The 13,392-nt window shown below is 50.5% G+C and overlaps 3 protein-coding genes across 3 annotated transcripts; 1 reads left to right on the plus strand and 2 right to left on the minus strand.

Moving 5' to 3' along the window:
• Window positions 1-3,886: 3,886 nt before the first annotated feature.
• VFPPC_01488 (protein kinase) lies at window positions 3,887-6,067 on the plus strand (the record flags this gene model as incomplete). The annotated part of the gene is made up of 7 exons (XM_018281314.1): window positions 3,887-3,929; window positions 4,130-4,252; window positions 4,362-4,473; window positions 4,540-4,744; window positions 4,800-4,955; window positions 5,046-5,497; window positions 5,569-6,067. 7 exons carry the CDS (start codon window positions 3,887-3,889, stop codon window positions 6,065-6,067), a joined length of 1,590 nt encoding a protein of 529 aa, XP_018149969.1.
• A 1,504-nt stretch (window positions 6,068-7,571) lies between these two features.
• On the minus strand, window positions 7,572-9,435 carry VFPPC_13098 (bZIP transcription factor (AP-1); the record flags this gene model as incomplete). The annotated part of the gene is made up of 3 exons (XM_018290875.1): window positions 7,572-7,806; window positions 7,864-8,882; window positions 8,962-9,435. 3 exons carry the CDS (start codon window positions 9,433-9,435, stop codon window positions 7,572-7,574), a joined length of 1,728 nt encoding a protein of 575 aa, XP_018149970.1.
• A 2,933-nt stretch (window positions 9,436-12,368) lies between these two features.
• VFPPC_01489 (hypothetical protein) lies at window positions 12,369-12,661 on the minus strand (the record flags this gene model as incomplete). The annotated part of the gene is made up of 2 exons (XM_018281315.1): window positions 12,369-12,462; window positions 12,540-12,661. The coding sequence occupies 2 exons, from the start codon at window positions 12,659-12,661 to the stop codon at window positions 12,369-12,371; spliced, it is 216 nt and encodes a 71-aa protein (XP_018149971.1).
• Between the last annotated feature and the right edge of the window lie 731 nt (window positions 12,662-13,392).

Genomic DNA, 13,392 nt, shown 5'->3' on the forward strand with positions numbered 1-13,392 from the left:
ATTATCCTAGGAACACAAGCCGCGAAAAACGGCAGAAAGAGAGTAAAGTTGAGAGTGAAATATCTGAAAATCTATGCGGCGCACATTACAGCTAGATATTTGGGCAGGAACATAGTACATGCGACACTATCTCTTCACTCACCAGGTCACACCTCTTCTACCAGGGCTTTTGAACGATTTGGTTTGATGGATGAGTGAGACGAAGCTGGTACCTGATGGGCTCAATCGAATGCGTTCAGGAGATTGCCATCAATTGCCTGAAATTATTGGTTCTACAAATGCCAGAACAAACCGGCGAGACCTGCACATGGAAGTATTTTGTGTGTTGGAAGTGTGGTTTTGGATGATGCGCGGGCCGGGGATATTGAGTCTTGCGGTCTTGACCAAGCCACTGGCCTCCCAAGAGAAGTCTGGAACAATGCCAGAATGAGGACGGAAGTGATGGAAGCACTTTGCCGGAAAAGACCAAGAATCTCTGTGGAAAGCATGGAAGAGGCAAAACCTCCGACCAACAAGGTCAACTGGTGTTTCGGTTTGGAGCAGCCTCACCTCAAAGGGCACCCAAGGGGCATACTTGGGTGTGCGACCCGCTGTTGGCTCCCAAACCAATTGACTCGCCCACCAACCAAACATGCTTTGTACAGGCGGCTACGACACTATCTGGGGGCTGGATACTGGTGCGAAAAGTCCATTTCTTGGAACAGAATCAAGCATTGAGCTCCCACAAGGCCAACGCCCGTTGTTCGCGTGGGAGCGTGGGCACCCCTGCATGGAGTGGGGTGGTGGATTCATGATTGTCACCGTGGCCAAGGATTAGTTTGGTTTGGTGTCGAAATCAGCAAGCCGTGAGCGAGGCGAGGAGTGGACGAGTCATCGGCGCCCAGAGAATCGACAAGACAGCACTTGCCTGGCTCGTTTGTACCTCCTGGGGCGATTGATGCAGCTTGTCATCTAGATATCGTATAAACGAGGACCACCCTTTCGGCGCACATCCTGGCAAATTGGGACCGTTCTTGCCACCCAAAACTCAAAACGCACGTTTGCAATATGCAAGATGAGATAGTGACTTGTGGTCCATGACGATGACAACGATATGGATCGCCCCGTGTCACCAGTTCTGCCCCTTTGTCCTCCCGGCTGCGGGACCCTGTGATCTCGTTTCGTACAGAGACTCCCCAAAGGTTGGACCGAGCGCCGGGGAATGGCCAACAATTGGACTGTAACTCAGGAGTGCTCGATATATTGCACATATGCCAGGTGCTTCCGCTTCCGCCGGAGACTTGCAGCGAATCACCCAAGTTCTCGAATCCAGACGAATTGCAGAGGTCGATGCCATATTGAGACTATTGGCTTTCCCGTGCCAAGTCAACTCAGGATGTAAAACTTATCTGGTCAAGCCTGGTCAATTCCTCCAGGTCAAAAGTTTCCAGTTCTACGGAGTGTTGATGAGCGCAGAGATGGTGGGCGGGTCCAGTTAGGACTGAGCCGGCCAGAGAGCATTTGATGCCATGGCCGGACTAGACCCCGTAATCACTTTCGGTACCTAGTTGTACCTAGGGTACGTGTTTGATAGGGGCATCTGTGCATGGGACCAGTAGTTTTCACCGTTGTAGGGATATCCAGGTCCAAAACCGCTTGGGTCTGGTACTTTCAAGCAAGCGCGGAGCGCAGCACTCGAACAGGTATACTTGAATCTAGTAGTTTCACACCAGGCATCACTGATGAAGTAGCGGCTGACAGCCTAGTAGCGGTCTTGTTGATGGCTGGGCCTATCTGGTTGCAAGTGTCGACCACCAATCTGGCACCAGGACCAGTCACAAGTGATCAATCTTGTTCAGCTCAGACCAGCGCCGTACCATGTCATGCCAGGCCTTGCCATGGTAATTGATTCAAGGTCTGGTTGTATGATGGGGGGGAGGGTTTGGAGATATCCTCCCAGACGATGCAGACCTCCCTTTTTGGTTCAGCCACTGGGTGTAGCCATGTTCTGGAGCAAAGTTGTTGTCAATTAATAACTAATTAATCAATTAGTTTATTGCAGTTCTGTAGGTGCAATCAAGTCTGGTACTTAAGTACCATAACAGATTGACATCAGCAAATGAGGCCCGTGCCCATATGTTCAACCGCTAGCCGGGCTGGAAGTGACCAGACCTCTCATCATTGTCTCATTCTTATCAGAACCCGCCTTGACCACTATTTGATGAGTGACTGGATACTTCATGTTGACCAGACTTGACTTTTTCAGTTTGATGGCCTTTGTGTCTGGTTGCTTGTGCATGTGTTATACGTGTTATACGGGGTATTGGACGACGGCATTTCCCATTTTGATTCCATCATTCCCGTCAAACTTGACTAGAACTAGAGAAGTAGAACTAGAACCTGAACCTGAACCCACCCCCACGAGGTGAGGTGACGAACCGGGGCTGTGCTCGTCTATTTCTCGAAATCTGTCGGAAGCGTCGCCTGTCGGTCTTCAGGTGGAAATCGAGTGTTTGCTCATGATGCAATCAAGTACTGTACATACTGCACAATACTGACATGCAATCACAGAACCGAGGGTCCTTGGTCCGTCCGTCATTCACATCAGACAAGGCCAGTCCACACATTCGCCTTCCATCAGCCAGAAGCCAGCAGCCAGCAGCCTTCAGCCATCTGCCATCCGTCATCCATCCTGTCTCGTCCCAGTGGCTCTTTCCCCCCTCTCACCACCCACCAACTTGGACCCTCCGTTTCCATTTCCACACCTACGTCAAATCACGCCTCCCTCGTCCATCTCTCTACACACCTCCTCGCCGCCAGCCAGTGCATTCCGCGGGTCGTTTTGCCTGCCTGCCTGCTTGCTTGCTTGCATGCAACTCAACACATGCGGCACACCACTTCGGCGTACAAAAAAGATCCCATACCTCACAACCCTGGCCCTGTCCTCGTGGCCCTGCCAGGTCCCCCTTCCCCCTTTCTCCCGGTACATCATACCTGCACTCCCGAGCCCCAGAGTCCGTCTAAGTCAGCCAGCGAGCCAGCGAGCGAGCGAGCGACATTGACCCGATCAGAATATCAAGCACCAGACTGTTTCCTTTAAATCGACCAGGGCACCATCTCGACCAATTTTTAAACTCATCTTGCCGGGTGCATCATAGTGCTGAATCGAGTATAGAGTACGGACTTGACACGATCACCTCTGCCCCTACTTCAAACGCTACACCGTGCTTGGCCATCTCTTGCATTTGATAACTGTTACCTGCCAGGGTCTTGTCTCTGCCGGTAAAGTCAAGTTTGGTAGCCCCAGTCGCCATTTGATCTGGTCTCACCAGGCACAACCGAGCCAAATTTTGCTCCTCCTTTTGAACTTTTCATTCTTTCGTCATCTCTGCGCCAAAATTGGTCTTTTCACTTGCTCCTCAGACCTTCTTGTCGACAGACACTGCCGAGCAGCTTTTAAATTCATGTCGAGTCGTATGCGAACCTAGCACACAGGACAACTTGCTGCTTCAGCTTTTGATTACCCTGCTCCGCAATTGACCTGTGATCAACTGCCCCAGTCACAACCCCATCCGTCACGATTTCAGCGAGTCCGTCTGCTATTACTGAATCTGGAGCCACCGTTGCTCGTGGACTGGTCCGGCCTGCACTCTCAGCTCTGAATTCTCGACAACCCTCGGACCGTTCTTGAATCGCGCACCCCACGCCCTCCGACCAGCAACCGATCAAACTTCAACTTTCACCATCAGCACACGCAAACAGACCGACACCAGCGAATTCAGACACTGTACACCCTACCTGCCGGAGATCGTGTAGCCCGTCGGCTTTCGACACCCACTATGCTTTTTGGCTCGCGACTGAGATAACCTTTTCTCTCTTTCTTTCGTCCTTTGCTCTTACTACCAGCATGGGCAACGGCCAAGGAAAGCCCGTCGACCTCAATGGCGAAGGTAAGTTATCGCTGGCCATCCTTTTCACCGCCGAGCATCCTTCCACACACGCTGGACGATTTTGCACCTTGCGCGAGTTTTCCGTCAGCCGCCGAACAGCGTAGCCATCAGCACCACGCCGCCTCTATTCCTGATACAGTCGTTGCGCAGCGAGCCTGGACAATTTTTGCGCGAGGAACTGACTGACCACGGGCTGCTAGTGAATCTGAACCACTTCCGCTTATTGCGGGTCGTCGGTCGAGGTGCGTTTGGCAAAGTGCGCATTGTCGAGCGCAAGGATACCGGTTTGTCCTTTGCGTTAAAATACATTCGAAAAGATGAAGGTATGTTTAGCCAAGAATGCATTTCAGTGTCTTGTACACGCTCTGTGACCTCTCTCCCCTCGCCAAGTTGATTGACATTGCCACTCGAACTAACCCTGTTCTGATGTAGTTGTAAAATCCGAAAGCGTGCGCAATATCATTCGCGAGCGAAGAATGCTGGAATACGTTAATCATCCATTTATTTGCAACTTGAGATACAGTTTCCAGGATATCGAGTATATGTATGCAGTTTCAACATGTCCACCTGACGAACATGGACTCGAGTGAAGCTAATATCACATTTCTAGGTATCTCGTAGTGGATTTGATGAGTGGCGGCGATTTGCGATTTCACATCTCCAGAAAAACATTTACCGAGGAGGCCGTTCGATTTTGGATCTCGGAACTCGGATGCGCACTACGATATATCCACCAACAGAACATCATCCATCGCGACGTTAAGCCGGACAACGTATTGCTTGATGCGGATGGTCATGTCCATTTGACAGATTTTGTAGGCAATGGTTGATCCGATTTTGCACAGAGACCGCGAGCTGACCGTTACATAGAATGTTGCATCAGATATTGTTCCTGGGCGAGTTTTAACTAGCAAATCCGGCACATTGGCTTATCTGGCACCGGAGGTTTACTCAGGCAAAGGCTATACCGTGTGCGCGGACTGGTGGTCTTTGGGAGTTCTATTCTACGAATGCATCTACAACAAGGTACGTCCCCGGCTCTTCTCAACTCGGGTAGTGGTTTCTGTATCACGCTTGGTACTGGCTCAGCCTTGCAGAATCTGACACAATCCGTAGCGACCTTTCGACGGTAGCAGCGAATCTACACTTAGTCAGCAAATTCAAAATTCAAGCCCGAGATACCCAGTAACACAACCGCCTGTCTCATTGACGTGCCTTTACGCCATCCGTGCGGCCCTGGATCCGAACCCCCAAACACGAATGGGCTCAACCTGGGAAAGCTTTATTTACAACGACTTTTTCAAGCCCATTGACTTCGACTACCTTGAGCAGAAGAGGATAGAACCTATTTTCATACCATCCTCGGACAAAACCAATTTCGACGCCACGTACGACCTCGAGGAGCTACTATTGGAAGAGGCGCCTCTGGAGGCTCGGGCCAGGCGCCAGAAACCTCGCGAGAGGTTAAAGGAAGACGCAACAGATCAGGAGATCCGTGAAGACGAATTGTATCGCATGATTGAGAAGGACTTTAGGCCTTTTGATTATACTGTGGCCGCGTACAAGAAGTATGTCAATCGCCACGATTCTGCTCTGCCATTCTTTGACTCGATGCATGTTGCTAATTTCCCCCAAACAGAATTACAGAAGCATCTCGCAATATGAATGAGGAGCAACAACCGCCGAACGTGCTACCAAACAATGGACCGCAGGCTCTTACAACAGACGAAGCCACCCCTATTCCTGCTGGTGGAGCAGTGCAACAGGCGTTCCAACCCGTACCCCCGGAGGTCATGTCCAGCCCTGATCCTAGGCAAGGCCGACCGATGCGTCCAGCGCCACCTCCACCTCCGTATCAGAGCGAATATGTCTCACGAGCACTACCACCCACGAGCAACCGTGTAGCCAGTCCCACTGGAGGAGTGTCAGTCACCCTGGATGGTGGTGGCAGCTGGTCTGAACTTGCACGCCAAGATGCCACCCTGCCCACTGACGCAAATACGCCTGCAGACCCCAAGGTCGAAAGCTCAAGCGGCATGTTTGGCTTTCTTAAGGGCAAGAAGGGACGCAATAACAGCCCTCGACCTAAGGAAAGAGGTGTATTGGGCAAAGAAGGTGCAAGAGTGGTTATTAGCTAGACATCAGGGGACTTTCAGAGTTGAGCATTTTTTATGCCTACTGGCCGGTTGTCCTGCTGGACACACAATCTGGTGACTCTTACGGTTGCTTCGATAGTCCCGTCTTTCAAAGCTCACGATGAAGGCAACAAGAGTTTGTTGAGCATCATGAACAGCCTCGGGCCTAGAATGCAAGCTCGTTATCTTGCAACGCCATTTATCACAGGCTGAAGCTAAAAATAGCGACGGCGCAAGAATTCGAGTTGACGTTCATTCAACCACAATCTTTTTTCGTACATCAGAGGCGCGGCCGACGACCAAGGTCCCTCTGCCAAGATGCACTGGGGATTCTGAGCAGCCGCGGGTAACGGTTTAAACGGAGTGCATATGTTTGGCGTAAGAAATCAGGCTACTACGCACACGCATGATGAGCGCCCTGTTGTCACGCGTATACATTTTTGTTATCTGTTCATTGCTTTATTGCTTTTTATTATTATTTTTGATTGACCATATTTTGGTGTTTTGCTGTTTCTTCCCATGGGGCGGCGCATCAAAGACAGAGAAACCATATTACAGATGCATTTGTCGACATGTACAGAATAGGGGGGACTTTATCCAGATGACTGAGACTGAGGTCCTGTAGACCGGTAGCCACGGGCAGTGGCATGGAAATATATAAATAATCATTGTGATGACCACTTTTTCAATCCGTTAAATTGACCATGGTCTTATCGTGATGTGGACTCTCGGTTTCCTTAGATCCAACCTTGGCCGGTGGATGTGCATGCTCTAGAACAGCTCAATCTAGAACTGGTCACAATGTTGAAGAATCATGTATCGTGCCAATATCTCTCCATTGATATACAGAACTATCCAAGAACCTGTAAACGCTGAAAATCGCATCAAAAATATAAAGATCCACTTGCAAGTGCACCATGGTGCATCTGCCGTACGATGTAAGCAATTACATCCGATGAACCATCAAAACCTAGCCCTCGATCCCGGCAAATATCCAGCATAAACACAAAGCAATAACATCGATTGAAAATCTCAAACATTTGGTTCCCAAATCAACATGAAACTCTAGCGAAAGCAACTCGCAGAAGCGACTGTGGCGAGGGAGATGTCGTTGAGTTGGTTCTTTGCCTATCCTCGCATTCCTATGCACCAGTAAATGCTGAACCGCGCTCCCGTTTTGCTAGTTCATTCGAGGAGAATGGTGTTTCCTCTGCGCCTTGCCAAGTAATTTCCTCCTATGCAGGCCCTTTCAATGTTTCTCGCCCGACCAGCTGTGTCATAAAACGCCATAAAGCACCCGATTCTTGTAATATATTTTGACTGTTGTTGCCATGTTCATCATCATCCGCGCATAAAAGGTAAGCAGTGAGAAAAGATTTTGGGTCCCCATCCGTGTATTACAGCCCATGCAATGTACACAGGTAGCACTAGCCCAATTGTTTGCCATTACGTGGGTATTGGGAAACGAAAGAGGCCAATTAGCCCGCCATTTGTGAACACACAGCCACTACGGCTTTGTCACACCGTTTGGTTGCTCTGGGTTTACAGAGATGCCTAGCTTATTGGCCATACAATTAGCCGATACATCCTTGCCCATGTACTTCTTGAGGATGGAGTCGAAATCTCTCTCGCCAACCACGGGGCCACTGCCCGAGCACTTTGCTTTCTTTGTAAGTTCAGAGCAAAGGCCATCCAGGTCAAATTCGCCGCTCTGCGCCTTGGGACATTCCTGCAGCTTCTCCCTGTTATGACTTGTGAGTACGCCTTCATTCAGATTCAGTACAGGGTTGTATACGTACCAGAGCTGATTGCAGTTCATGTTGTTTTTCTTCCCCACATCGTCTTCAATGGCGTCCTGTTGAGCGTCAATCTCGGCGATGAGATTCTTCTTTGGCGCATGGGCATTGGGTGCGGCATTATAAGGTGTCATAAAGTCCGCGTCCAATCCGTCATTGAAGAAAAAGTCATCAAATGAAGGGTTGGCAAGAACATTTTCCTGTGGCTCTCGATAATCACCAAACAGCTGAGGGTCAAAGTGGCCACCACCATTCTGCTGAACCAGCCAGTCAAAACTTGGACTACCAATGTCGACATTGGCAAACTGAGCGAATGGTTGTTCCGCTGTCGCTATCGCAGGCTGTTCTTCACCGATAGTAGTCAACGTCTCCAGAGGCTTGAAACTCATTGGAGATTGAGTAAAGGGCTCAGGAGAAGTGCCACAGGACGAGCTAGGACCGACATTGGAGTTGGATGACGCAGAAGGTGAGCTAGTAGCAGCCGCAACACTGAAAGGAACAGAATCAACGCTGGCACGAGAGCCGGTTCTCGTCGAGTTGGACATGGAAGGCGCGAAGATACCGGCGTACTTGGCAAAGTCGTCCTTGTATTGGTTGTCTTGATTTGATTGCGGCGACTTGCCGTCGCTGGCCATGCTGCGGGCGGGGCTATTCTTTTGTCCGTTTTGCTGAGGACTGAGAGGCTGTGAGGAAGGCTGCTTGATGGGCGGTCCGGGAAGAGCGCCAAACTTGGGAAACTCAAACTGAAAGCTAACGTCGCTCAGGTTATTGAGAGCAGCACTGCCAAATGGGACCTTCTCGCGAGACATGGTCTTGTGCTGAGACATGACACTAATGCGCTGTTTATACTGGTTTAATTCGGTGGTGATGCGATCCACTTGGGCTCGCAGCTTGCTGTTTTCATGGTTGGCAGCCTCGGAAGCTTTCTCCAACTCCTCGACTTTCGTCTCTAGATCTTTGACATGCTTCTCCTTGCGCTCCCTGAAAGCGCGCTGAGCGGCTCTGTTTTGTGCCTTGCGCTTCTGCAATTAGGAGTCAGCAAGGCTGATCAATGTAAAGAAAACGCACATCATCAAGCGTTTTGCGTTCATGATTACTTACAGAGGTTGGCTCTGATGTGAGAGGCTTACGGCCGGGTTTCTTGGCGACCTTCTCAGTACTCTCGCGTCTCTTGGAATCATTGCCAGGACTGCTGTCGTCGTCCTCATCATCCGGATGACTTCTCTTCTCATGGCCGTCGTTCTCAGTCGAATCGGATCCAACGGTGCCAGGGATGTCTCCAACCATCTTGGCCTGGTCACCACCGGCGCTGGCAAAGGAAAAGTCGAAGCTTGAGTCGCCAAAGTCGTAGTCGATATTATCTAGGTAAGGGCTATCTTGGAAGCCGGCATTGTCCACATTCTGCATTGGCGAGCCTTGAAAGGAATTCGGGGACAATGACAAGCCCTTGGTGGTCGGCGATGCAGACGACTGCTGCTTATTTGCATTCAGAGCAGCAAAGAGCAGACTCTGTTGGTGCGGGGTTAGAAGGAAGTTGGGTGGCAAAGAGCCTCCTCCGTCGCCACCAGAAGCCATCGCGATGTTTGGAACTATTTGTTGAACAAGCGCGAGGAGCAAAGGTTTCAAGATGAATCTGGGGAATAGCGGTAAAACAGGATGAACGATTATAAGATACGGACAGCGATGCCGTGGATGATCAGAGCGTCCAATTTGCGGTGGCGGGATCGGTCTTAATTCCGGAAAGCGATTCAGTGACGCAAGCCACTGCTCATTGATATGAAAGCAACGTCTCGGAAGCGCTGGGTGAACAGCGTCTTGTTAAAAGCTAACGTTTGCTGTCCTTGCCACCAGGAACAAAGCAGCAGGTGAATTACCCAAAAGTCGCAGTGTCTGAAAAAGAATGCAAAGGGCAAAAGGCGTGCTGGACAAGTGGTGTGTGAGAAGTGGCTGGGAGGCAAAAGGTGTCCGGTTCAGTGCCCAGCACGTTGCAGGGTCTCGTTCGACGATGTGGATGTGCAGGAGGAAGGGAAAGATAATGGCTGCCTGAGTCACAGAAAACGATTCTCGTTCTAGTCGATTCTGCCTCCACAGCCGGACAAGACGACACGGATTCAGGGGTGCAAGAGCGAATTTGTTAGGAAATCATGCAAAAAAATTGTCTGGTCTGCTTCTGTCTGACGCGCAACTGAACTGAGAGCCCGGAGCCAGCGGGGACTGGGACTGGGACTGGGAGGGAATGGAATCACTGGGAAGAGAAAGCTCAAAGTGAATTTGTAAGCCGCCAAAAACCAGGGCGGGGTTCAAGCCTGTCGAGTTTCAGGCACTCCGTGTGAGAAACAGGACAAAAACGTTGGGAAGGAGCCACGCTTTGGAACTGCGATGGTCGGTTGGTGGGCCGAGAACGGCCATTGACAATCTGTCTGGTCAATCCATTGGACCGTTGGCTCCTTAGCGGCTGGCATGCCCCAAGTCAAGACTCAACGGGGCCAGTTGGCCCTTTCGGCTCACCACCAAATGTGCCAGACCGCAGTCAACTGGTCTCGTCAACTGTGTGGCCACAACCTTGTTCGTTATCCTCGCATTGACGAGCTCCTGCCACATCGACCAGTCCTGCACTGCCGCGTACTGTGCATGCACTGTGACAAACTCCGGACCATCTGTCGAGGTTAAAATACACCCGAACAGCCACGTTCGGAGCGCACGAAGAAAGTCAGATGTTCTCGACGATCTCACACTCGCCCTCTTGCGCAATTTCCCGTGCCTTTTTGGGAGGCGATTGCTCACCTAATTGCACAAGCCTGACTCATGGGGAAAATATCTTTACCCTGCTGGACACCCTTCCCTTGGCTTTGGACACCACTGATGCTGTCATACACTACGCACAACCATCGACCTGGTTAATCTTGCCCTCCAGGCTCTCTTCGACAACCACAACCGCAATTACGATCATAATCAATCCTGCCCCATCAGCCTCTTTTCAGCTGGTGACCACGAAATGCAAGTTAACCGCGCTATAGCTCCGCATTCGACAGCATGACTGTTGCAGCATGTTAGCTCAATCCTCTCTCTTAACCTTGTGATGCAGTGCAAACAGCTTCAAGTCGAAGATACGCAGCGTGTTCATGCCAAGGGTACCGGTTTGGTGGTAGCGCCCTATCGCTTACATGTGGCCGCCCCCACTCAAAGCTCTAGCCACCAGACATTACCAGACCGTTGCGCGGAACCCCATTCCGGCTGAGGACTGTTCTTCCGTTGACCAATCGATTTTACGCCTGGCTTGCTGCTATTTTTTTGTTGCCGGTAACTGGCGACATCCGCGATGGCCGAGCATCGCCAATCCCACTCTGGCTCTTCAGAAACAAGCGGCCAGCTCTCGACACAACATTTTGGCTGCTGCGTCGTGTCCCAATCTTGGGGTTTGTGTGTTCGATTCTAGGTTTGCTGAAGGTGAGGCAAACTACTGAGATATCAATCAGTGCGCATATCGTGCCACACCTCCTCAACCGACCATCCGTGGTGTGATGCATAGTACTCGGGCCAGCTTTGTATCCGTGTTGAATCGACGGCGCCACTCTATCCGTGCCAACTTCTGTAATAAGCATGCTCCTTTTATCATGACCGCCAGACTTGAAAATCTCCAACAGAGCTGTAATATTGCAGCCGATGGTCCGTAGGGAAAGCATGGGCATTGGTCCACACATGGCCATTGTTTCACAGCCATCATGCAGATCATATTCCACAGCACTCTGTAGAGTGGCTCAATGCAAGTCTGGCCACAATCCGATGCGCCCTGCACAGAAAAAGGACAGGGACAAGGTGGCCCTGGCATTTAACATGTCAGAAAGTCTGTACCTGACAAGCATAAAGTCTGGCGATGTAGCCATGCCTGTGCGTGCATGTCAGCAGGCAAAGTAATGTGACCAGCGATGGCAGGAGAGTCGAGCGAGTCCTTTGAACTATTCTCACAGTCCGTAAAGAAGAATTGGTATCCATCTTGCGGCTTAAAATTTAGCCTGGGGTTCAAGCTTTGATGACATCATTCTGTATTGATATTCTGGCAGATGGTTTGGGCGAGTTGTGGTGCCTGTCGTTCCGGGTGGGTCGGAATCGATCGATCTGCGATGACATGGAACCCATGCCAGCTCATCAGGAACCATCTTCCTCCCCCAGCCTGTCCGGCAAAAAGGATGCATTCACAAATGATGCTTCCCACGGGTAAAATTGCTGTTGGAGTGGGAAAATGAATGCATCTGACGCCGCAGAGAGAATATACCGACACCTGTGAATTCTAGCACTTCCTGAACCTTCTCCTCTCACTAGTCGATTATCATCAGAGGCAAGGCATGTTTCTCAACAATTATATTTATGTTTTTATCGTCAGGCTACATTAGGGTATAGCGGAAGCGACTTCGTCGTTCCTTTTCCATAAAATCCAATCCTCATAACCATTGAACGCCTCAATCCATCATTCGTGTATCGGCGGTTGTAGTATGCAATGGGCATGAAGCTTAGTTCTTGGCGGCCTGCTTGTGGACCTCGGCCTTGCCATCGTGGGCGTTCTGGTCAAGCTTGTCACCGACAGCGTCCTTGGCAGCGGTCAAACTAAAGGATGCGACGTTAGGAAATTATTCTATCTGACTAATTTCTTTGTTTGTTCTTTTGGGAAATTGTAAACTCACCGAGTGCCAACGCTGGCGTTGCTGTCCTTAGCAACCTCCTTGTTAGCCTCGTGGCTGGCACCGGAGACGGCACCCTGAACGGTCTCAGAGACGTAGTTGGCGGCTTGCTTGACGGACTCCATTTTCAGTTGAGTTGTGGTGTTTGGGACAGAAGAGTGTCTTTGAAGATGTTTTGAGTAGTGAAGTAAATTGTTGTAGTTGCTGATGAGGATGAGAAGAAACTCGAAATCAGGGTAGAAGGGTCCAAGGGTTTATATAGACAACGGCGTCTTCAGGAACTTAACCGTCCCCATTGTCACCCTTTCTTCGGAGAAGACACCGAAGGTTAGTGGCGTACGCTTGCCCACTTGGCGAATAGTACACATCAACCCCCGATGCTACTAACTCACGTTGTGAATGTTGGCATCGTGAAGTTGTAGGGAGACATCGACGTCACAGTCAAGGCGACCCCGCAGCCACAGAGTGGGGCGCCACGACCGAGCTATGGCGGTGCAAGGAACCAAATGACGACATTGGCTGATGCCAACTTGAAGTTGCCAGGAATCTTGGTTTTGCCTGGTTACACAAACTGAAGACTCGAAACTAGCGTCAACCGGAGCCCGAATACAGCGACTGGTGGAACTTGAGCCCATACCCTCTTTCAGCTAGGTTCTCATTATTGCCCTGTTTCTGGGATGCTTCAGCCTCAACGGAGAGCGCACTTTGCCGTGATTCTATTCGCCGGGTGGCTCCCAGTCGTGCCAGTATGACGACATCGATCTCATCAACAGACGGGAGCTGATCTGATGCCTTCCGTTTCACCAACGCTATCAGACAAAAGAAGATTTAGCCAAGCCATTTAATTCGGTCCACT

This window comes from Pochonia chlamydosporia, chromosome 1, assembly GCF_001653235.2.
Source record: "Pochonia chlamydosporia 170 chromosome 1, whole genome shotgun sequence".
NCBI lineage: Eukaryota > Fungi > Ascomycota > Sordariomycetes > Hypocreales > Clavicipitaceae > Pochonia > Pochonia chlamydosporia.